This window comes from Echiichthys vipera (genome assembly GCF_963691815.1).
Source record: "Echiichthys vipera genome assembly, chromosome: 19".
Taxonomy (NCBI): Eukaryota; Metazoa; Chordata; class Actinopteri; order Perciformes; family Trachinidae; genus Echiichthys; species Echiichthys vipera.
This window is the reverse complement of record NC_139844.1, coordinates 970,007-994,896: the sequence shown is the minus strand read 5'-3', so window position 1 is coordinate 994,896 and position 24,890 is coordinate 970,007. Positions and strand designations below refer to the sequence as shown.

The 24,890-nt window shown below is 43.2% G+C and overlaps 1 protein-coding gene across 1 annotated transcript in view; it reads left to right on the top strand.

Annotated features, from left to right (window-relative positions):
* mdn1 (midasin AAA ATPase 1) overlaps nt 1-24,890 on the top strand; it is a 125,875-nt gene that overhangs the window by 40,913 nt on the left and 60,072 nt on the right. The window contains exons 29-52 of the mRNA XM_083934452.1: nt 238-352; nt 581-841; nt 932-1,129; nt 1,462-1,670; nt 2,588-2,710; nt 2,842-3,039; nt 4,742-4,849; nt 4,994-5,182; nt 5,490-5,579; nt 5,674-5,937; nt 6,020-6,284; nt 6,396-6,555; nt 9,595-9,711; nt 9,796-10,004; nt 10,085-10,233; nt 11,278-11,477; nt 12,378-12,598; nt 13,410-13,523; nt 13,799-13,928; nt 14,099-14,205; nt 17,965-18,098; nt 19,109-19,275; nt 19,529-19,649; nt 20,559-20,772. Coding sequence (XP_083790578.1) covers nt 238-352; nt 581-841; nt 932-1,129; nt 1,462-1,670; nt 2,588-2,710; nt 2,842-3,039; nt 4,742-4,849; nt 4,994-5,182; nt 5,490-5,579; nt 5,674-5,937; nt 6,020-6,284; nt 6,396-6,555; nt 9,595-9,711; nt 9,796-10,004; nt 10,085-10,233; nt 11,278-11,477; nt 12,378-12,598; nt 13,410-13,523; nt 13,799-13,928; nt 14,099-14,205; nt 17,965-18,098; nt 19,109-19,275; nt 19,529-19,649; nt 20,559-20,772 — 4,063 coding nt within the window. The remainder of the gene's footprint in view (nt 1-237; nt 353-580; nt 842-931; nt 1,130-1,461; nt 1,671-2,587; nt 2,711-2,841; nt 3,040-4,741; nt 4,850-4,993; nt 5,183-5,489; nt 5,580-5,673; nt 5,938-6,019; nt 6,285-6,395; nt 6,556-9,594; nt 9,712-9,795; nt 10,005-10,084; nt 10,234-11,277; nt 11,478-12,377; nt 12,599-13,409; nt 13,524-13,798; nt 13,929-14,098; nt 14,206-17,964; nt 18,099-19,108; nt 19,276-19,528; nt 19,650-20,558; nt 20,773-24,890) is intronic.

Genomic DNA, 24,890 nt, shown 5'->3' with positions numbered 1-24,890 from the left:
TTATCAGTGGATCTCAGGATGAAGGTACAGTAGCAGCAAAACTGCTGATACATTTCTCATAAGTCACTGAAGTCCTACTTGATGAATACATTTTATTTTAACTGAATTTGGAAGTAGGATGTTTGTCCCAATGATTTAACATGCTTTTTAAAATGTATGAATGTGCTTTAAGAGTAACCAACCTCAACTGTATGTAGGTAGAGAGTCTGACTTTTGTGCTTGTGTGTTTTCGGACAGCTCTCTCCTGCCCTCAGAAACCGTTTCACAGAGATCTGGTGTCCTCAATGTAACAGCCGCAGTGACCTGGTTCAGATCATCCAACACAACCTGCGCTCTGGCCTCTCACTCGATGGTAAAGACATCCAAACAAAGTCCTTTATGCACATAAGTGGCCCAAGAATAGATCCTTGAGGCACCCCACAATATAGACCAATCGTTTGTAGAGGGCCATAGTCTTGTTAACTACACAGGACAACTACATGTACTTTAATGAAATGCACAAAGAGTTTATTAAATGTATGTGAAAACATACAATACATTCCTCAATGTAGTGATGTGGTCACTTTGGATTCAAATGCAGGCGGCGATATTGCAGAGCTGATGCTGGACTTCATCGAGTGGCTGACCCAACAGGAGTTTGGCCGCCGCTGCATCCTGAGCGTCAGAGACATCCTGTCGTGGGTTAACTTTCTCAATGCTGTGTGCGAGCGGGACGAGGACGGCTTCATGACCATGGGCGCCCTGGAAGATGAAGAAGAAGCAGAGTGGGACCTCAGACTGGACACAGTTACCGCCTTCATCCACGCCGCATGTCTGGTGTACATCGATGGCATCGGCTCTGGTGCGCTGTTGGTTTATTTTTAGTTACAGAGAATGTATCTCCCAAATGAGGTGTTAAAGAGGTGGGATCTTAGACTCTCTTTTCTTGCAGGAACCACAGTGGCGTGTGCAAACAGCGCCCTCCAGGCACGACGTCTGTGCCTGGGCTACCTGCAACAGCGGCTGAGCAAGATGACCAAACTAGATCAGGAGATGCTGGACGGCCTGAGAGTCTATGACAGCAGCCTGCCGCGGGAACCCCAGTGGGGCGAAGACTTCTTCGGCATTGACCCCTTCTACATCGCTTTAGGTATGAACTTCACGGATTCCTAATCGATTTATCAGATGGTGTGTTCATTTCCTGTATCATCTGCTTCTTTTACTTTTGTTCATCCCTGGGAAGATCAATATTCTTTCTTGTGTATTAGGTTACTTGTGGTATGCTTTGAAAACCTTTTTAACCATGTATCCCACCCTGGTGGTTACAAAGAGTGACACTGTATTAAACTGCCAAATCGACATGATTAGACATGATGAGAATAAAGCCCTGGTTATTACATACTTCTTTAGTACTGTTTACATGCAGTTGAGTTTCTCTTCTCATTGCTGAATCACATGTCTGACTACTCTTCGTCCTCCCAGGGCTTCAGACTGAGAGCCGAGACCTGATGGATTATGCTATCACAGCAGGCACTACAGCGGTGAATGCCCAAAGGCTTCTGAGGGCACTGAAGCTGCAGAGGCCTGTGCTGCTGGAGGGCTCACCTGGCGTGGGGAAGACCAGTCTGGTGGCAGCACTGGCAAAAGCTTCTGGAAACCATCTGGTCAGAATTAACCTGTCAGAGCAAACGGTAAGCATTAAATACAAACCCCAATTCACATGAAGTTGGAACATTGTGTAAAACATAAATAAAACCAGAATACAAAGATTTGCAAATCCTTTTCAACCTATATTCATTTGAATACACTACAAAGACAAGATATTTAATGTTCAAACTGATGAACTTTGTTTGTTTTTTTCACAAATATTCACTCGTTTTGAATTTGATGCATTTGTACATGTAGATGTAGTGATGAACTTTGTTAACTGACAATGGTTTTCTGAAGTGTTCCTGAGCCCACGTGGTTTTATCCTTTACAGAATGACGCTGGTTTTTAATGCAGTGCCATCTGAGGGATCAAAGGTCACAGGCATTCAATGTTAGGTTTCGGCCCTGCCGTGCAGAGATTACCTACAGATTCCCTAAATCTTTTGATGATATTATGGACTGTTGAGAAACGCTTTAAACTGTTGGACTTTTTTCTCCCGCAGTTATTCACAAAGTGGTGAACCTCGCCCCATCTCTGCTTGTGAATGACTGAGCCTTTCGGGGATGCTCCCTCTATACCCAATCATGACACTCACCTGTTTCTAATGAACCTGTTCACCTGTGGAAGGTTCCAAACAGGTGTTTTTAAGCATTCATCAACTTTCCCAGTCTTTGTTGACCCTGTCTCTGCTTTTTTTGGAATGTGTTGCAGGCATCAAATTCAAAATGAGTGAATATTTTCAAAAAAAAAATACATTTTATCAGTCTGAACATTACATATCTTCTCTTTGTAGTGTATTCAATTGAATATAGGTTGAACAGGTTTTGCAAATCATTGTATTCTGCTTTCATTTACATTTTACACAACGTCCCAACTTCATTGAAACTGGTTTTGCAATACTCCTGAATGGTTTTTGAATACTAGCTGGCTCTGATGCTGATGACCTGTACTCTGGCAGGATGTTACTGATTTGTTTGGAACAGATCTCCCTGTGGAGGGAGGAAAGGGAGGAGAGTTTGCATGGCGAGATGGCCCCCTTTTGGCTGCTTTGAAGGAAGGCCACTGGGTTGTCCTGGATGAAGTAAGGGGCATTGTTCCAGCCTTTTTTTTTTTTTTCACAGTGTTGTTCACCAGGTTTTAAAGCTTGGAGACTGTTTTGTTTGCAGTTGTTTAGATAATCTGTGATAATAAACATGATCCTCATGCTGACAGCTGAACCTGGCCTCGCAGTCGGTGCTGGAGGGTCTGAACGCCTGCTTTGATCACCGAGCAGAGATCTACATTCCTGAACTTGGGATGAGCTTCCAGGTTCAGCAGGAGAAGACCAAGATTTTTGGCTGTCAGAACCCCTTCACTCAAGGTGGTGGGCGAAAGGGACTACCCAAGTCCTTCCTCAACAGATTCACTCAGGTAAGGAACGGTCAGCGTGATAATACAAACTTTTATATACCTGGCGATTTTTGTTCAAGCTGACGTTGGCAAGTCTGGCAGACTGAGTAAACTTGAATGTTTACAACTCTCACTCCCCTCCCCCTCTACCACCGAACTCTTCCGCTACCTCCCATCGAGTGCTCATCAGTGCGTGTGCACCAGATTTCTGTGAATGCACCTTTGTCTCCTCTCATCAATAAACCTCAGGGAGTACACGCTACATGGACATAGGCTGGCTAACTTACTCATAAAAAGCAACTGCTAACGTAATTTAGAGTATACCTAGCTTGAGGCGTGTGTCTATGATTTTGTTGCATGCGTGAGCGTGGAGGGGGGCATCTGTGGCGTGTGCACAAACTGTGAGTGAACAGGATGATACGGGCGCTGTGGATTTTTGAAAAACAAACAACAGACTTACGTGCACGTAGAGGCTCGTTTTTTTTTTCCATCGGAGCAGAGTGTCGGTTTCAGTGAATATGATCAAACAAATGTTTTCGACTGCACGTTTAACTTCTGTGCTTATTCATTGTTTTGTGACAATTTTGCTTTGTGTAATTATTTTCATTTTTTCCCATCTATTAATTTTTGTCAATTTGGATTGATTCCTTGATAATTGAAATTAAATTTGTTACTTTTATAGGGTTTGAACAACACTAAAACAGATAATACCACTAATAAGTCCCACACGTCTCCAATAACAACAAGCAGTCACCAAATGAGTCATTTACCATATAATTTAGAATAGGCTTAATCGTCAAGTTTTTTTGATGAATCAGTTTTATTAATTGTTTAACTGATACTGATACTTCAATATTAAAGCTATGGTTTACATTCTGAAAATCAGTTGAGCCTCTAAGATAGATTTGAAAAAAATGATCTGACCATTAATATGATATGTGCACAAAGGTTGATAGACAACCACAATCATTTGTTAATATTCTGACAAGCTCAAAAGCTTAATCGAGCCCATAGAGTGTGTTGTTGTCATGAACGTTGCGGGGAAATAACACTGGGAAACTGGACCCAAATGCAGACACAGACACAGGGTAAAAGTACAAACAAAACGCTTAATATAAACGATAAACAAACGTGAAATAACGACAGGGTATACAGATATATTGAAAACTAGACGGTCGGGGAAAACCGGAACAAGGAAACGACGGATGATCAGGGAACAGGACGAGGAAACAGGAACGCGGGAAACTACGGAGTAACAAAGAGAACAACGATTAATACAACAAACAACGATTAGATAAACAAACAACGAGGAGCACAAAAACCCAACAAACGAGTAACGGGAGCCAATCCGACTAAGAGTTTACCAAGGGAAGGATAACAACGGTCCGGCACTGCATGCCTGTCAGTTCAGGGTCCTTATACTCTTCAGGTGATCAGCGTAACAGGCTGCAGCTGGGTAAGCCCACGCCTACCGGACCTGGACAAACCAAAACACCAAGGGGAGACACATGCAGGGAAAAACAGACAGAGGGAGACAAACTCAAAAAAAAGGGAGAGAGGAGGGTACTGACAGAACCAACTCTTGACAGTTGTAGTCATTTCTCACAGTACCATAATTGCCACTGTTGTCCTCCCTGACTCTTTGAAATCTAAAACGCTAAAATCCTATTACTAAAGCAAAGCAAACAGTTTGATGAAATCTGACATGCCCCTGTGTTCTCAGGTGTTTGTGGACCAACTCACGAACAAAGACATGGAGTTCATAGGAGACTCCATTTTCACTAGCATTGATAAGGAAATCATTGCTAAAATGGTGGAGTTCACTAACAGGGTAGGTTTCTCTTCCCCTACTCTTGTATGATTGCTGAATGAGAGTTACTCTGCTGTTCCAGCTGAAGATACAAGCTGCAAGTCTAGCATCAGGCAGTTTCATACGTTTAAAGACCACTGAAAGCTTTTCTTTTGCCTCCACCAGCTTGTCCAGGAGGTATGTGTGGAGCGGCGGTGGGGTCAGAAAGGAAGTCCCTGGGAGTTCAACCTGCGTGACTTGTTCCGCTGGTGTCAACTGATGCAGGTCGACCAGTCGCCAGGATTTTTCAACCCTGGCCAGCATGTAGCCTTGGTGTATGCTGACAGGATGAGAACCGAGGCTGACAAGGCTCAGGTACATACAGTTCTCTAACTTTGCTTGTACTTGAGGGTTCACAAGAAACTTCACTAGTATATCAATAAATAAAATCTGTTTAACAAGTTTAGTTGGTTTTTCGGAATAGGAGCAAGTTAATATTAGGTGGATTCACACAAAAACAGAAGGAGGGCTTTTTTGGGGTCTTTGTGCCAATAGGTGGCTGTCTTTGTGCCCATATTGAGCATATTACATCCCCTCTTTATTGCATTGGATGTCCACCCTCAGTTTTCTTTGCGTCGTTGTGGACCTATTTGGAAAGTGTTTTTCCACTGTTTCCACACAGGTTCTGTCCGTGTTCAGGAAGGTGTTTGGGGAAGACTTTGAGCCTTACAGCGGCTCCAGACAGTTCCACATCACGCCACTCAACCTGCAGGTTTGTCAAAACAACACCCTGTTTTTCAGAAGCAAATGTTTTAAATGGGACGGACAAAGTTAAGGGTTTCTCCTCCTGTCAATTGCCCCTGTAGGTGGGCTTCTCTGTCCTGCAGCGTAGTGGTGGTGCCCCTGTGGCCCTGGACCCCCCACTGTCCATCACACACCAGGCGCTGCGGCCCCTGGAGTCCCTGATGAAGTGTGTGGAGATGAGCTGGATGACCATACTTGTTGGCCCCACAGCGAGTGGAAAGACCAGCCTGACGAGGCTGTTGGCCCTGCTGACAGGACACCGCCTCAGGGTCATGGCCATGAACAGTGCCATGGACACCACAGAGCTGCTGGGAGGCTTCGAGCAGGTAACCAGAAACTAGTTTGTCAAGCCTCTTTAGTTGTCCAGCAACATCAGACCGCATCACTCAGCACATTTCTTCATTCCAGGTTGATATCATGCGGCCATGGCAACAAGTGCTGGAGAGTGTAGACTACATAGTTGCCATGGTAATAAGACGTGGCCTGATGTCGCTGGATGTTGGCATCCAGGACACAGAGTTCTTGCTGCAGACGTGGAGTCTGTTCTGCCACTGGCTGAAGGAGGAGGGACTACAAAGATCTGGAGGGACCATTAACTCAGAGGCACTGAACAAGCTGGAGGTCATCATCCTCCTCCTGCAGAAACTCAACACCAAGCTCAAAGTGTTCACTGGTAATGGCCAATCAGTGTCTCATAGCTAAATACTTTCAAAAGTGTTTTGTTTGGCTTATATGTTTAAGAATGTTTTCCCAGTGCAGCGAGATGTTCATGTTTGTCTTCCAGACATGTCCAAACTGCAGATGGACTTCACACTGCTGAAGGAGCGTCTGGCTCAGTTGGAGGACGGCTGGACAAATGGAGGCTTTGAGTGGTTGGACGGTATGCTGGTCCAGGCTTTGCAAGCCGGTGACTGGCTGCTCATGGACAATGTCAACTTCTGCGGGTGAGGAAGAGTGCAGTGTTGCAGCTGTAACTGTGTGCTTGTTGATCTATTTATGAAAAGGTTTTGCTCTCCTATGGGATTTGTAAATAATGGTCACATCACTGGGAACTTTTTGTTTATTAGATTGTTTTTAAGTGTTTAACTGATAGTTCTCATTGTTGGTTAACAATTAAAAGGCTGATTAACTTCCCGAACTTCAAACATGTTATTTGTAGGAATATGGATAAATTACCACAGCCGTTTTAAAATAGTAGAAAATAACACATTTATGCTGCTGTTTTGTTTTTTTAAACCAAAAACTGCACGAGATTAACATAAAGTGGTAATAAACACTCACCGGCCACTTTATTAGGTGCACCTGGTGCTTAATAAAGTGTCAGTGTGGTCTTCTGCTGCCGTTCCCTCTCTGCTAGAAAGTAGGTGGTGTTGTGTGTTCACAGATGCTCTCCTGCATTCCTCTGTTGGAACCAGTGGATATTTGAGTTACTGTTGCCTTTCTATCAGTTCCAACCAGTCTTGCCATTCTCCGCTGGCATCAACAAGGCATTTGCGCCCACAGAACTGCAGCTCACTGGATATTTTCTTTTTTTGCGTGAAAATCCCAGTAGATCAGCAGTTTGTGAAATCCTCAGAGCAGCCCATTTGACTCCAACAACCATGCCACGTTCAAAGTCACTTCAATTACCTTTCTTCCCCGTTCTGATGCTCGCTTTGAAGCACATCCTCTTCACAATGTCTACATGTGCGTTAACGAGCAATTGGACAGGTGCACCTAATAAAGTGGCCGGTGAGTGTATGTAAAAGGGAGGCTCATGGCTACCAATAGAACCCATTTTCTTTCAGATGTCAGAGGTCAAAGGACCTGTCTGAAAATGGCCATGCCAGTTTTCCCTCGCCACATTTTAGCGTGACTTTGGAGTGTCATTTAGCCCCCTTTCAGACAAGCTAGCCTGTTATGGAGTTTTTTTTACCACCTTTATTCAAGAGTTTGGTCTTTCTGTTTGAGCGCATTATTTACTGATTTCTTTCAAACTCTGCCCTTGCACTCAAATAGCTCCTTCTTGTGCTCAAATATTTTCTTCTTGTATTCACATTTATTCTGATTCTGCTCAAACTGTATACTTGTGCACAAATGTACTGTTGCTCACACTTTGATATGTTGTTGCTCACACAGATTTCCTGCTCCCAGCTTCAGCTCTTATCCTCACACTGCTTCTGTGTGCTCTCAAGTTGCCTGCTTGTTGATTTTTGCTGCGAACCAATAGGATTCCAGGTGTAGTGTTTGCTTACTTCTTCGAGTGTCCTGTACGAGCAGTTACTATTTTACCTGGTGCAGCCACTCCCCCTGGTTAAGAAAAGGACATGTCCATTAGCTAATGGCTGTCATTTCACAAAAGGATACTGTAAAAACAAAAAAGACTTCTCTTTTGATTTTTTTAATTATATTTAATTATAGTTTGTTTTTTTTATCATTCTTGTCAAAATTTAAATCACTAGAAGACAGAAACTAAAAAACTCAGACTGGAAACTCAGACTGGAAGTGAGTGTGTACAAGGACAGTGCTGTGTCCACAGGGATTTAAGTTTCTAATTTTCATATTATAACTTGTGACAACACATTGGTGAGGAACTGAGGGGTATGACTGTTGGTAGTTGTAATTGTTTTGTTCAAAAGTGCCAAATCTTATCTTAATGGCTTATTGTTGTTTGGAAGGCAACAGCAGCTTGTACTTGTTGCCATGGCTACAGTAAAATTTCAGGTAAGGTTAGTGGGCTGAAAGAACATAAAGTGTGATCATTATATGGATAAAATACAGAATAAAACGGATAATGCTTTTTAATATAGTAAGAGCTTTGATTTCTCATGTAGGGTTATCCATATTTACAATGTAGCTTGATCACACTTCTTCATGGTTTGTCTTTGCATTGCGTCCAAATAACAATGATCCATGAAATCCGGCATTTTTTAACAAAACCTGTTAGAACCGTAACTGAACTATAACGTTATATTGTCAAAGTTAGATGTCTTTTTCCACTAATCTACAACAGCTGCTGTTATAAGATACTCAAGCAATGTAACAAAGCACAATAACAAAACAAAACCATATGGACAGACTACCATAACAGTAAATATAATGCTTTGGTGACATTTAAGTAAAATAATATCAGGACATGATGGCTAATTTACACGTTTCGATATTTGTCTAACACTTACACTTTGTCCAACACTTACACTTTGTCCAACACTACACCTGTAATCCTATTGGTTGAGGATTTTTGACAGGGTTGTCACACAATAAATCCAAGCACGCAGCAAAAATCAACAAGCAAGCAACTGGAGAGCACACAGAAGCATTGTGAGTGTGAGGAGAAGAGCTGAAGCTGGTAGCAGGAAATCCGTGTGAGCAACAATACATTTGTGCACAAGCATACAGTTTGAGCAGAAGCAGAATAAATGTGAAAGCAAGAAGAAACTATTTGTTTGACTATTTTATTTGTTTGAGTGCAAGGGCAGAGTTTGAAGGAAAGACAAATCTGGGCGTGAAATCAGTAAATAATGCGCTCAAACCAAAAAAACACACTCTTGAATAAAGATGGTAAAATAACTCCATAACATGGTTGGTAACAAAGGATTCCTTGGGTCTTCATGTTTGTTTCATATATCTTCACTCTAGTTTTAAACGGGAGCCTGATACAGCCTCTTAAAGACTGTAATGTCAACAGACATCGCTAACGCCCCCTGCAGGTCTCAGAGGGTTGATCAAAAATTTATACTGTGTTTTTCAGGATCAATACAGTATCACATAATATCCTGATACTCAAGTGTATTGATTTTTCTTACACTCCTAAAACCTATGCATGTCTGGAAAGTTAAGAAATTACAGTTCCGAAAGAGTTTGAGATAGCATTTTAGAATAAGAAGTGATAAGAGATGTAGAGGAAGAGAAATCTCAGCAGATGAAAAAACAGGCTTCACATTTTAACACTTTTGAGGTCTAAATAATTAACAAATGGCACTGATCATGCATTATGTGCTTAGTGCGTCTGTCCTGGATCGCCTCAATGCTCTGCTAGAGCCCGGGGGATCTCTCACTATCAACGAACGCGGCGTCATAGACGGGAAGACGCCCAAAATCAGCCCGCATCCTAACTTCAGGTAGTACGCAATATTAGAACTTGTTCACTTTTGGTTGAAGTCATTAAAGAAGTCCACCATCAGCTGATGTGTGGGGCTGTGCAGGTTGTTCCTGACCATGGACCCTGTGCATGGGGAACTCTCCAGAGCCATGAGAAACAGAGGGGTGGAGGTTTACATCCCAGGGGAGCATGAGGGGGTCTGCTGGGACACACTGGACTTGAAGACCCTGCTTCACACTGCAGGGGTGACCGGGGACTGTGTGTGTGATCTGCTGATTGAAATACATAAAAGCATCAAATCTTCCATTTGGGGTAAGGTCTGAATAAGCACCACAGATATATAATAGTCAGTGTGCAGAGTTAATAAAAACCAAAACTGTCTCATCCTTTAGATTCCCCAGCATCATCAGTAGCCTCCCTCCTCCATGCTGCGACCCTGCTGTCCTGCCAGCTGCAGCGAGGTGTAGATTTACCCAGCGCCCTGCAGCATGCCTGTGGAGAGGCCTACTCACTCTGCCAACGCACCACTGCCAGCCAAAAGGTGTGTGTGTGTGTGTGTGTGTGTGTGTGTGTGTGTGTGTGTGTGTGTGTGTGTGTGTGTGTGTGTGTGTGTGTGTGTGTGTGTGTGTGTGTGTGTGTGTGTGTGTGTGTGTGTGTGTGTGTGTGTGTGTGTGTGTGTGTGTGTGTGTGTGTGTGTGTGTGTGTGTGTGTGTGTGTGTGTGTGTGTGTGTGTGTGTGAAAGCTATCCTAGAATGGGTTACTTACAGTATATCCAGCTCATACAAAATGCTGGCTCTTAACAAAGGCCAGTAAAACAGACAACACATTACCCCTATACTTTCCTCCCTTTACTGGCACATGTGCGGTATATAATTCATTTCCCATAGTCCCATATTGTGAAAATTAAGACTTCCATTTTTTTTATTTGATTACAATGAGATGCTATATAAACACTGTAAAAATATTTAAATGAACAATCCACAGAGAAATGCACACAGCCCATATTCAGAAACGAGTCATCAGGACTTCTGTATGGTTGTGATGTCACAACTATACTATATATAGGTAGAAAGTACTGCTACAGTCATTCCACGGCTGCAAGGATGGTGCAGAGTGCAGATCTGAAAGACCCAACACTGACGAAACAGCAGAAGAGGAGGACTTACAGAGACAGGAACTTAACCCTTTACATCAAAGCATGTAAATTTGTTCTATTAGAAACTCAAAAAAGTATTAATCTTAAAAAATTAGCATAATACATCCCCTTTAAGATCCTGCTGATAACTTTTAAAGCATCCCATCTTGCTTTTACCAGAAGGATATTTTTAATCATGTTGCCTATGTTGATTTTATTAAAATTGATCATAAAATTCCTAAAAAAATATTCAGTTATTATTAATAGGTTAAATTTTGGTACATGACAAAACTAAACTAGAAATTATTGCGACTATTCATGGATGGCCAGTCAGTGCATGAATCCTAATGTCTGGGCCTAATGACCTTTCCTCCTGCATGAAGGCATCTAGTGAGCACTGTCACACTTTGTAGAAGATGAATAAACATTAGTGCATTGTTTACTCTCCAGCAAGCCCAACAGGTGATAGAGCAGCACCTGGCCATCCTGGACACAGAGGACTGGGGCAGTGGCCTGCTGTGTGCTGGAGTTTGGCCTGACTGCTTTCCCTCTGCCCTCCTCTCTACGGAGGATTCCTGCTTCTCTGCTGTGCTCCGAGATGGACAAGTCCTCTTATTTTGCCTGAACACCCTCAGCCAGCAGGGCAAACGGTAAGGAGAGTCACAACGCAATCACATGAGTCTGCATTGGAAAATTACAACAGATACTGTAACTACCTTTAAATGTATCCTGAAAGGACCTACCCATAGAAAATTGTCTTAAAGGGAATAAACATTTACATGAAGTTAAAATACTAAAAGTACCTAAAGTGGCAGTTGAAACAGAATTACTAACAAAAAATTGAATTATTTTGTAACAGGCTAGTTTTTATTTTATTGGAGGTTAAAGTTTATGAATAATTAGGGGCACAGCCTCTTGGGTGACAGCCTCTGGCCCTCACTTCTCCTCAGAGGCTAGTTGTCAGGATTAGCATCATTAGCATGCTAACTCCGTTATCTCGACCTCTACTTCGACAAACACTAGATGCTAATCTGGAGCACCGGGAGGATTCAGGTCATGAGAGCGGGTGTTTTACAGTCTATAAGCATGGTACTCCCGTTGACGGAAAAAAATCGTAACTATCTTAAATCTTAACATTAGCTAGGCTAACAGCGTATCCTGGGCAGTCGTGCTAATGCTGCTAATTCAGTATACGTCAGCAAGATGGACGTATCTCCCTCCCCCCAACGTCACATCAATGCCCCTTTTTGGTAAGAGGAAATGAGGAGTCCACAGTCCCATGGAGACTCCCAGAGGTGACAATTGGATCAATCTGAAAGGGTTTGCTGTGTCTACTGTGTTTCTAACTGTAAGTGGTAAAAGGAGTTGAATTGTCAGTTTAAGTGTAATTACTAAAGAGATTAAAAGATAAAAGTCAGCTGACTTATAGGCGCTGAGATAAGTTTAACTTTCAGTTAAAGTAAAGGGAAGGAACAGTTGAAATGCCAGTTAGAAAAAGTATGTTTAATACTTTAGGAGATAATTACGTACACCAACTGTGTTGTCCACAGGAATCGTCCACTGAGTCTGAGTGACCTGCAGAGGGCGTTGCAGAACAGTGTCCATGAAGGCCTGATGTTCTCTGGAGGAGTGGTGGATCTGGCGGAAGGAGACGCTCTGAGGCTGATTCCCACAGCAGTGAGACTGCTCACAGAGAGAGCTTCTCATGGAGATTGGATCCTCCGCAGCAGCTGGCTCTCACACCTGGGGAAGAGCTACAAACATGCCCCTGGTTTGTCACTCTGCACACACCAACACACACAGCACCCCAACATTTTGCTACTCTTGGTGTTTCTGAGCCCTTAAAACTGAGACATTTCCAAATGCTGCTGAGTCCATTTTAGTTTAGTGTTTTAGTGTGGACAGCAGAAACAGAGATATTTGTAAACAATGACACACACATCCATGTCAGTCAGTGTGATCAGTTAGGTAGGCTGACAGACCTGACTGTGATTTCATCTTCTTGGGTTGGTACTCCTTTCTCTGCGCCATGACTCCATCCAGTGATGGATCAGACTTCTGCTACCGCTCCGATATATGGATTATGAATTATGGTTATTTTTAACCACCGTTACCTCTTTATACTTCCACATCATCTTCGGTCCAAGCAAATAAATCTCTGCTCTGACTTTTCATCATTGTTGTTTTTCCTCCGGAGTATTGTCTTTATTTTCTGTATTTTCAACATACACATCCATGATTTTCAACCACAGCGTAATGTCTGTAAGAAAATCTGCTTCCTGTTTACACCAGCACACATGTGTTTTCAGGTGTGTTAACATGGACAGAAGTTGTTTCTGATACAGGAATAAAACACTTGTGTGGCAGAGATCATTTTGGTTTTGAAGCATTGTTTTAGAATGGAAATGTTTTATATGTTATGTAGCCTGCAGTGGTTTCATATTATTTCAAAACAAGGTATTCCTTATTGTAGAGTTTGTTGTAATCACACTACCTTGTAGAAATTAAAATGGGAGTCCTCTTTAGTCTGGAGTGTCCAGCACTATCTATTCTTTGGATTCTGAAACTCTTGACTCTTCCAGATCCGGCACTGGTCCAGGTGGAGGCAGGAAACAGGGCTCTGAAGGCTGTGTTTGGAAGCAAGCTTGCTGCCAAGGGCAAGTCACTAGCAGAGTTGCTGCAGCCTCACAGCATAGGTAAACTCTGTGATTGACTGTTTAAAACACTACACTTACAATTCCTGACCAGAGTGTTGAAAGCATAACCTTCAAATAAAGATGTTTTATTTATAAGATTAAAAGTCTAAAATTTTAATTCTAAACAATACGGTCATCAAGATAAAGCATTGGTCATTACATTTCATTGCTGATGATCAGTACAGTACATTGTATGCCTTTCTGTCAGACATATGACTTACCACGTACTGCTGCCATCTTTATGGAGCAATAACCACTGTCTGTTACATTGTCAGATGAATACAGAATTCTGGTGGACATGCGATGGAACAAGCAGTACCTGGATATTTTAGCTAACAAGTGCAACTTTGAGGATGAGGAAAGATACACAGAGTTTCTGGAGGCACTGAACGCAGTAGCCAACAGGTACAGTCAACTTTATCCTGCGTGCCATGTGCAAAATTTTGGCAGAGGCACATCGCCCATACACTTCTCAAGGACAAAGTCTTAAAACATTGTGACAGTGTAACTGTCAGCATACCTGTATTCTCATGTGCAAGTGTAAGGCTAAGAAATCAAGTCTGTGTGTTTGTTAGGGTTGTTCTGATGATGGACAGAGAGGAGAGGTCTGTCATCTGCACCTGTGCTATCAACCTGTCTGCTCAGAACTGTGCCCTGAAAATCGCCACAGCCTACAGCAAAGGTATGTACTGCACCCTTTGGATAGTTCTAAACTGATCGATGCATAACTAGGAAAACCCTGAACAGCAAGCAAGAATGTTTTTTTTGCCAGGATAATTTTCCTACGTTTATTTTTTCAGCTGTGAAAAAAGGTGAAATTGTCTTGTTTCAGGCTCATTTTTCCAACTGTTTGTCTGTGTTATACTCACTACTGTGTTTCGTTGGCCACAAGAATCTGAAGTGCATCACTAAACACAATGCGCTAATTTGCCGTTAAAGGTTGAATATATAGAATCTTGGTTTGATTTCATTTATTGTCCACAATGTGGAAATTTGTCTTTGGTCTTATAAAAGCAAGAAGCAGGACAGCCACACTTACACGCAAACATCCTCAGGGCGAAAAGCAGGACAGCAGTGGCAGCAACAATAAAAATGCATCAATGGGACATGGTGTTCAGTGCTCCAATGGCATTCGGGATGAAGGAATTAAAAAAAAATATTATGATTTGCCCTTGGTACCTTGTATCATCTACCAGAGGGAAGAAGTTCAAACTCCCTATTGAGTGGATGAGAGGGATCGTTTGCTATTTTGACAGCTTTTTTCCTAAGCACTTCCTCGTACATACAACTTACTGGTTTCTGTCTCATCCCTATGATTTTTGATGCTAGGTTTACTATTCTCTGCAGCTTGTTTAGATTACCGTACCACATTGCCATGTTAAAAGTTAAAATGCTCTCTATCAGGTTCTTATAAACTGTTTCCATAATATGCTTGCTCACTCTAAAGGTGTTGAGCTTGCGTAGTAGGTGGAGATGTTGGTTACAAGTTTTAAAAATATAGTCGGTGTTTTCACTGAAATTTAGGTTGCAAACAATATATGTACCAAGATACTTGAACTTGTGAACTACCTCTACAATTTGTCCCTTAATTATAAGGGTCTGCACAGGGTCCTTTTCATTAAAGACAAGTTCCTGTGTTTTTGTTATATTGATCTCTAAGAAGCTTTCATCGCACCACTTCTGGAGAGCTGACACATGTGCTCTGTATACTTCCTCTCCAACTATGTCCCCCTTCTTCAATAAGGCAACCAGGGCCATATTATCCGCAAACTTAAACAAATGAAAGTTTTCCAAATCTAATTGGAATTTGTTTGTGTATATAGAGAAAAGTAATGGGGATAAAATAGTCCCCTGCGGAGCACCAGTATTAAGCACAATGATGTTGGACCGAATATTATTAACCAGAACCTGTTGAGGGCGGTCAGAGAGGAAGTCCCTAACAAGGTGGATAAGGCCACCATTTACTCCTATATCAATAAGTCTCTGCAGCAGGGTGTGAATCTGCATGCTGTTAAAAGCAGAAGTAAAATCGATACAGGGCTCAAGCAAGGTTGGAGGGGACTTGAAGGTGCTTTGACAGGGCGTGGAACATACTGACAGTTGCGATATCAGTTCCCCTCTGACATTTATAAGCAAACTGGAGATGATCTAAGCTGTTAGAAACCGACGCTGTAATTTGTCTGCTTATAACTCTCTCAAAACATTTTCCCAAAATAGAAGTAACAGCAATGGGCCTAAAATCTTTTAATTTGGTAGCTGCAGGCTTTTTGGGGAGAGGCACAATATAAGACATTTTCCATAGTTTGGGCATTGTTAGAGAATTGAGCAAATACTGGAATAACTACACAATACCTTTAAGTTCATGAACATTTTCTTTTAAAACTCTACCTCTCAGGCCATCTGGCCCCGGGGCCGAGTTGGGCTTAATATTAGACAGGCTGGCTACAATCTCATGTTCATTGAGTGTGATAGGGGCATATCCCAAAATGGACCTACACATACTATCACATTCAGCACTGAAATCATTCTTGTCAAAACGACTGAAAAAGAAATTTGTGCAAATGTGCAATTGTGCAAAAGATGGAGAGGGGTGTGACAGGGGGGTACGCTTTTGCTTAGTTACCCTGCCCATCATCACATTTAAACCTTCCCATGCTTTCTTGGCATTTCCTGAGAAGTAATGCTCATCTTTATTGAAAGCTATATATTTTTTCAGATAATACACACAGGGCGTTTTGAAGGGTACATAATTAGTACTGCTTTTCCATAAAAAAATATATTTAGCCTGAATTAATATTTAAAAAACGTTTTTGACAGGTTTGCCTTTCTGTCCCGTTCTGTTTCCATTGTAGCAGCCAATAGCGTTGGGCATTGCTGGTTGCCAGGGTTGTCTGTGTTTGGGTGCAGCTACTGTAGGCTGACACTCTTCTCTATATTCATTCTCACCAAACCACTGCCTGACAGCTATTTGTGTGCGAACCTCAGTGTCTCCATCTCTCCATCTGCCTTCAGCCTCACTGTCTCTGCTGTGGAAGCTGCTGCTCTGCTCACACACATCAGGCTACAGAAAAAAAAATCATTTTGAGTTGAAAGCTAGCTAATGGATTCAACAGCACTCAAAGAAACGTGAAATACTGTTGTGAAATTAATTGATTAGACCAAATTAGTGGTTACTACTTTGATTCATCACTGACATGGAGCAGGCTGATCGCTGACACTCGGTAACGAACCTGACAACCTGACTACTGGAATTATTTTTTGTTGTGACTACGATCTTGAGACACTGGATGGCGGTGTTCTGCTCATTCTCCATATTCAACCTTTAATGTTAGCCATTAGCCCACAATGCTAGTGAGTGAAAAACAAATTGTTCATAGCTAATGAACAACTACAGCCTAGGTTAGTTGATCAGTATGTGGCATTAAGGGTAAATATATGTTTATTTGCCCACTCAAGTAACCGGCACAAGAGCAACTGTGGGTATAAACTGCGGGCTTGCGCTGCATTCTGAGTTCGCAGTTAAACCCGGAGTAAAGCTTCTAAAGACCCGCCAAATCACTGTTTGTTTTCATTTATTTCTTCAGGTGGGTAAATCTCACCTAAGCAGCATTGTTCCACAGCAGATTAGCACCAATTTTTCTACATTCCAACCATAGACTGTATAAAAATGGAGGTAGCATACCCGTCGGGGTCTGTTCTTTCAACTTGATCCAATCGTCCTCGCCTACGGGTGTCTCCATCTTGTCCAACTTAGACTCCGCCTCATTTCCTCTTACCAAAAAAGGGCATGTATGTGACCTGGGGGGGGGGGGTGATACGTCCATCTGGCTGACGTTTACCTCCGTGGAGAAGTGAGGCCAGAGGCTAGCTGTCACTCAAGAGGCCACGCCCCTAATTATTTATAAACTTTAACCTCTAAAAAAATAAAAACTAGCCTGGTACAAAAAAAAATCCCCCCTGCATGTTGTCATGGAGATATGACCTAAACATACAGACTAGAATGTTTTATTTAACATGGGGGTTAATGAGATGAACTGCAGTTTTTGGCACTTCTGTATTGGATCAACAAGGAACTCGCTTTGTTGGGGGCTTTGGGTCAACACTTCCAGCCAAAAAAAAGACTCAACAGTATAGTTACATAAATGAGTATTGTGAGTATTTCACACAACTCACTAAAATGATCCTGAAAAAAGCGCCCATTTTCACAGATGAAGAAAACAAAAAACATAAGACATAGATCCTGGCAAAAAAAAATCTTGCTTTACTTTCAGGGCTTCTGTATACAGTATAACTCATGCAATAGCATAATTCTATACACCTAACACCAAACCTTAAAACTGAGTTACAAAATCAAGACATCTACCAATACGTACTGAGCAACACAGCATGCAGCTTATTATGAATTCTGGCTGAGTTAGTGCAGCATGTGTTTTCCTCTCAGGAACTGTAGATATTGGTCACCTGCCCCACCCAGTCCTGATGCATCTGCGGGCCTTCTTTGAACTGTGGGACTCATTCAGCCTGCAGGCTGTGCAGAGCGGCCAGCCCTACATCTCGGACCACATCATGTTTGAGGTCAGAGTTCACTTGCTTTATTCCTGTGTCCCTTATCATATCAACAGTTATCTTTTCCTGGGCTGTGTGTAAAACTACAGCTTCTACTTCTACTACTGCTACTATTACGGCTACGGATACAACTACAACTGCGACTACTATTATTACTGCTACTAGCTGCTACTATTAGTAATATATAGTTATAATATATAGTAATAATAGTAGTAGCACTAAGTAAGTAAGTACAATTTAGTAATAAAGAACTTTTCACAGGCAAAAGTCACAAAGTGTTTTACAAGGGTGTAAAACAACATATAGGGCAAACAGAAAAACACATTACATCAAGAAAAAACACAATAAGATAAGATAAACCTTGGTTGCCCAGGGGAATTTGTCTTGTGCTTAGGAGCAACACACAAGCACAAAAAAGCAGCAGTAAGTACAAAACCCTGCACATGCAGACTTAGGCAATGATAGACAAAATGATAGACTTATAAAAACAGACAGTATAAAAAGGATAACAAACTAAATATTCAAAGTGCATAATGTATACTTTAGGGTGGTTCTCTACATGAATTCAACCTGTTAAGAAACGAGAAGAAAATATTATTGCTACTAGTATTATTACTGCTACTGCTACTACTGCTATTATTATTTATTCTATTACCTGTACTTTTACTATTACCGGTAATACTATTACTATTGTTGCCAGTCTACTACTACTGCTGCTGCTATAGCTACTACTAAATCAGCAATACCAATAATACCTTTATCTCTACGACTGCTTCTTCAATTGCTGCCTGTACTATCCTATACATTTCTACAACGTGTATGTTTTAGCTTAATAAATAATAATAATAAATAAAAAAGACAGAGCAGAATTAAATGGAAGGTAAGATAATGCAAAACCTCGCCATCTGGGTAAAAGTATGAAAGAACATGAGGGAAATGCAATTCCCCAGAGGCTGAAATTCAAACTTGGCTGTTATGGTCTCCTCACTCATAGCACTCTACTTGTTGTGTGTGTTTAGATACTGCAGCTGTTGCAGTGGCTTGATCGTTTCTGGGATGTGTGCAGCACACTGCCGGCTGACTCTCAGGGCATCTCTGTGCTGTCTCTGCACTGGCAGTGGGTGCAGAAACACCTCATCCTCCGACTGCCCCAGCTGCTGCTGGGAGACAGTGACGCCACATTTGAGTAAACATTTTTCTCCACATTACATAATACACCTTGAAATTAGTCAATTATTATTTGTTTTTCTTTACATTTGCTCTAACCTTTATAGTTACAGAGATAGTATAACTATAAAATTGCCGAATGATTTTCTATCTTATGTACCATATTTGTATTTTATTTATTACTAATTGGATTACAATATTTTCTTTTCAATGTCTGTTCAATGTTGATTTATTTCCTACTTACTGACACTTCTGCCTGGGCTGTACTCCAGAGGACAACAGGAGCTGCAAGCAGTATCAGCAGCCATCCAGACGGTTCTGTCCACCCCAGTTTCTGTGGCCACAGCTCTGAAAGGAATTCAGAAAACCCTCGGAAAAGCTCTGCCATTCAAGGTCTGGAGACAGCTCTACTTCACTGTCACCTGTCTGCCGATATTTACTCGTTTTTACTGTTTTTCCCATGGTCTTTTCTGTCTTGTCAAATATGGTTTTCCAACCTAAAAGTTTTAGTTAGTTTTTTAATTAATCTATTCATTATGTACACAGTGGAGGGGAAGCATATTTCCATAAGAAAGAAACAAAGAAAAAACTGAATAATTAAACGCATCTCTAAATCCATGAAAATATCAAGGGCCCAGTGAAATATTACTTGTTCTGAAACCTTCTCCCCCTACATTGCTCTCAGTGTCCCCCCCCCCGAATAAATAAAGGTAAAAAAAAATAGAAAATGTTTATCCTTCTTTTTACCTTTGGTATCAAAAATAACATTGGGGATTTCCCAACTCGGTGCCCCAAGGAACACCTTGAGCACGCATTGCTGCACGTTACTGTAAATAAAAATAAAAAGTGCCCAGTAAGTTATAAGACCTCTCTAAATCATGACCTCGATGTCCTTAAGACACCTCTATTACTCCATTGTGGAAACAGAATTGCTTTCTTCTCAATTAACAGAGAGTAATTTTGAAAAAAGAATATTTTTAAGATATGGCAAATCGGTGGATTTTATGTCACACAGTAAAAAGATATGAAATTGTTGGCTTGAAATAAAGTGTTTATTGTCATGTGCACAGTCAAGGAAACATGTTTCCCAGTACAATGAAATTCCTCATTTGCTGTCCACAGAATGCCAGACAAGTCTAAAAGAAGGAAAAGATACATACAAAACAAAGCAATTTTAAAAGGCAGCGTATTTGACAAATAAATAAACAACAATAAAAACGGTGCCAATGTAAATGTCCATCATTCAAAATTTATCTGCGATAATGTGAATTATTTCACAAAGAAGTCCATCTTCTTCTCCAGCTGGAGTCTGTGGCTGAGTGTGCGTCTCGGCTCAGGATCCTGAGTAAAGCCCTGGATGTAAGCGATCTAAGGCTGGACAGAACCACAGGTCCTTGGAAGCAGGAGCTAGTCCGACTTCAGGGTGCCGGACTCGGGCTGGACATCAAAGAGAGTCTGCTGGAAGCCTGGGGCCTTGTTCTGCTGGCAAACAACCTGCTTAATCCACAGAAGTCTGGTGAGCTTGTGTTACAAAAAGACCTTTTACCTGTCTAGCAGTATTTTTGTGGTGGCTATATGGCCTGAGAATGGCTATGATGGTCAATGGGTTGGTTGGTAGGTCTGTCTCATTCATTCCAGCAGAGATGATATCTCAACAGTTGCTGGTATTTCACCACACATTGTGGCATTACAGGAATTAGTGTAAAATACTGTCTGTTGTCCAGTGCCCTCAATACAAACTTTATTTTGATGGATATAGTGTAAATCCTGTTTTATGTCCCACTAACATATTTTTTAGCGCCACCACAAGGCAAAAAGTTTCACTTGCAAATCCAAAATTCCAGCAGGAAGATTATTGTCAAGTAAACTGAGAACATTCATTAAAGGATAAGCCTTTTTATTTTGGATACTCTACGTCCTTAATTACTTTGCTCCAAGTCTGATTCAGCAATTTAACAGCAGCTGAAAATCTTGTTTCTCCTGACTGCCAGAGGTTTATTCTTTCATCCTGCTGCAGTGATGTGAAATGTACTCTAGGGTGTCAGTAAACGGTGACATCAGTGTTGTGTTTAGTTACAGGTTATCCCTATAAACAGATGTATGCATTTAATGACAGAATCTGTAGGCACCAGGAGCCTGAGTTACCTGACCAGGCCTAAGTAGCATTTACCAATCGTTCAATTGTCTCACGTCTGTAGTTACTAATCGGACTGTTAACAATGGACACTTATGATGCACTGAAAGTTTTGTCTTGTTTCACCTCGAAGGGAAAACTCCAGTGTGATATTTAAGGGTCATGTTCAGCAGATGTCCCAACTGAGGGGACTCTGATTGCATCAGAACTCATTCAGTCTACGCATGCGCAGCGTCGCCAGATTTCGCTGGATTTCCTGCCACTTTGGCACAGTTTCACGTTTTTCTATCACTCGTGCCCAGCTTTTATTGTATTCCTCATCTCATCTAATCTTCAACCGCTTATCCGGGCTCGGGTCGCGGGGGCAGCAGCTTTAGCAGGGGACCCCAAACTTCCCTTTCCCGGGCCACATTAACCAGCCCCTTAACACCTCCCTAGGGAGGCGCCCAGGGGGCATCCTTACTAGATGCCCGAACAACCTCAACTGGCTCCTTTCAACGCAAAGGAGCAGTGGCTCTACTCTGAGTTCCTCACAAATGGCTGAACTTCTCACCCTATCTCTAAGGGAGACTCCAGCCACCCTCCTGAGTAAACACATTTCTGCCGCTTGTACCTGCGACCTCGTTCTTTGAGTCATGACCCAGCTTTCATGACCATAGGTGAGGGTAGGAACGAAGATTGACCGGTAGATCGAGAGCTTTGCCTTCCGGCTCAGCTCTCTTTTTGTCACAACGGTGCGGTAGAGCAACTGCAACACCGCCCCCGCTGCTCCGATTTTCTGGCCAAGGTCCCGCTCCATCGTCGCCTCACTGCTGAACATGATCCTAAGGTACTTGAACTCCTTCACTTGGGGTAAGGACTCATTCCTTACCTGGAGTAAGCAATCCACCGGTTTCCTGCTGAGAGCCATGGCCTCAGATTTAGAGGTACTGATCCTCATCCCAGCCAGTTTCACACTCAGCTGCGAACCGATCAAGTGAGTGCTGAAGGTCACCGATGATGCCATCAGGACCACATCATCTGCAAAAAGCAGAGACCAGTTCCTCAGCCCACCGAACTGCAACCCCTCCCTACCACGACTACGCCTCGATATCCTGTCCATGAAAATCACAAACAGGATTGGTGACAAAGCGCACCCCTGGCGGAGGCCAATCCCCACCGGGAAAGAATCCGACTTACTGCCGAGGAATCGGACACAGCTCTCGCTTGGGGTGTTCAGAGATTGGATGGCCCACAGAGGTGACCCGCTCACCCCATACTCCCGCAGCACCTCCAACAGTATCTCCCGAGGGACCCGGTCATATGCCTTCTCAAGATCCACAAAGCACATGTAGACTGGATGTGCATACACCCAGGCCCCCTCCAGGATCCTTGTGAGAGTGAAGAGCTGGTCCGTTGTTCCACGTCCAGGACGGAATCCGCATTGTTCCTCTTCAATCTGACGTTCGACTAGAACCTTGGAGTAGACTTTAAAAGGGAGGCTGAGTAGTGTGATACCCCTGTAATTGGCACACACCCTCTGGTCCCCCTCTTTAAATAGGGGAACCACCACCCCAGTCTGCCGCTCCCTTGGCACTGTCCCAGACTTCCACGCAATGTTGAAGAGACGTGTCAACCAAGACAGCCCCTCCAAACCCAAAGCTTTCAGCATTTCTGGACGAATCTCATCAATCCCTGGGGCTTTGCCACTGTGGAGTTGTTTGACTACCTCAGTGACTTCCGCCAGAGATATTGACAATGATTCCCCATCAGACTCCAGCTCTGCCTCTACAAAAGAGAGCGTGTTAAGGAGTTCCTCAAAGTGCTCCTTCCACCTCCCGATTACCTCATCGGCTGAGGTCACCAGTGTCACGTCCTGTAAACAGCTTGGACGGTTGCCCGCTTCCCCCTCCTGAGGTGTGGAATGGTTTTCCAGAAGCACCTTGATGCCGCCTGAAAGTCCTTTTCCATGACTTCTCCGAGGCTGCTTTGCCTCTGCAGCCCTGCAACTGCCTCCGGAGTCTTCTGGGATAACATATCCCGGAAGGACTCCTTCTTCAGTCGGACAGCTTCCCTGACCACCGGTGTCCGCCACGGTGTTCGAGGGTTACCGCCCCTTGAGGCACCTAAGACCTTGAGGCCACAGCTCACAGCTGCAGCTTCAGCAATGGAAGCTTTGAACATTGCCCACTCCGGTCCAATGCCCCCAACCTCCACAGGGATGCCAGAAAAGCTCCGCCGGAGGTGTGAGTTGAAGATCTCTCTGACAGGGGCCTCCTCCAGATGTTCCCAGTTCACCTGCACTACGCGTTTGGGCTTACCTGGTCAGTCCAGAATCTTCCCCCATCCTCTGACCCAACTCATCACCAGATGGTGATCAGTTGACAGCTCTGCCCCTCTCTTCACTCGAGTGTCCAAAACATACGGCCTCAGATCAGATGATACTATCACAAAATTGATCATCAGCCTTTGGCATAGGGTGCTCTGGTACCATGTACACTAATGAGCATCCTTATGTTCGAACATGGTGTTAGTTATAGACAGTCCGTGACTAGCACAGAAGTCTAATAACAGACGACCGCTCGGATTTAGATCAGGGAGGCCGTTGTTCCCAATCACGCCTCTCCACATGTCTCCATCATTGCCCACGTGGGCGTTAAAGTCTCCCAGCAGATCTATGGAGTCCCCTACTGGAGCCCCATGCAGGACTCCATTCAGGGTCACCAAGAATGCTGAATACTCTGAACTGCTGTTCGGTGCATATGCACAAACAACAGTCGGAGTTTTCCCCCCTACCACCCGCAGGCGTAAGGAGGCGACCCTCTCGTCCACCGGGGTGAACTCCAACACCGTGGCGCTCAGCCGGGGGTTTGTGAGTATCCCCACACCCGCCCGGCGCCTCACACCCTTGGAAACTCCAGAGAAGAATAGGGTCCAACCCCTATCCAGGATTACGGTTCCAGAACCAAGACTGTGTGTGGAGGTAAGCCCCACCAGATCTAACTGGTAGCGCTCCACCTCCCACCACCATTGGGCCTGTGGTTGCCTCTGATTACACAGAGAAGTAATACACGGAACTCGTGACGCCGAATCGCACTAGCGAGGCGCCACTTTTTAAAGAACTTTTTAATCTCAGTGGGATCTAAGAGCGTACTCACACTGTCCTTCTGGCCGGGGCCAAAACCGTTTTTTCAGCTAAAGCCTAGTACCTTTAAGCAGTGTGAGTGCACCCGCTCCGCGCACAACTGCGGCCAGCCCGCTTGAAAGAGGTGTGCTTTAGCGGAGCCGTTTCCATATGTACGAGCATGAGCGTGCGCACGTGTGCGAGCAAGAGCACGAGCACGAGCCCTACGGCAGTAGCGTTATGTCCGCCTGTTCGGACATGTAAATAGAAGGACGGACCATGCGCGGACATTTAACAACAACAACAATGGCGGTGAAAGGTTCACGTTGGTGTGATGCGGAGGTGGAGTGTTTACTGCTGATTTGGTCGGATGAAAATATTCAAAAACAGTCGACAA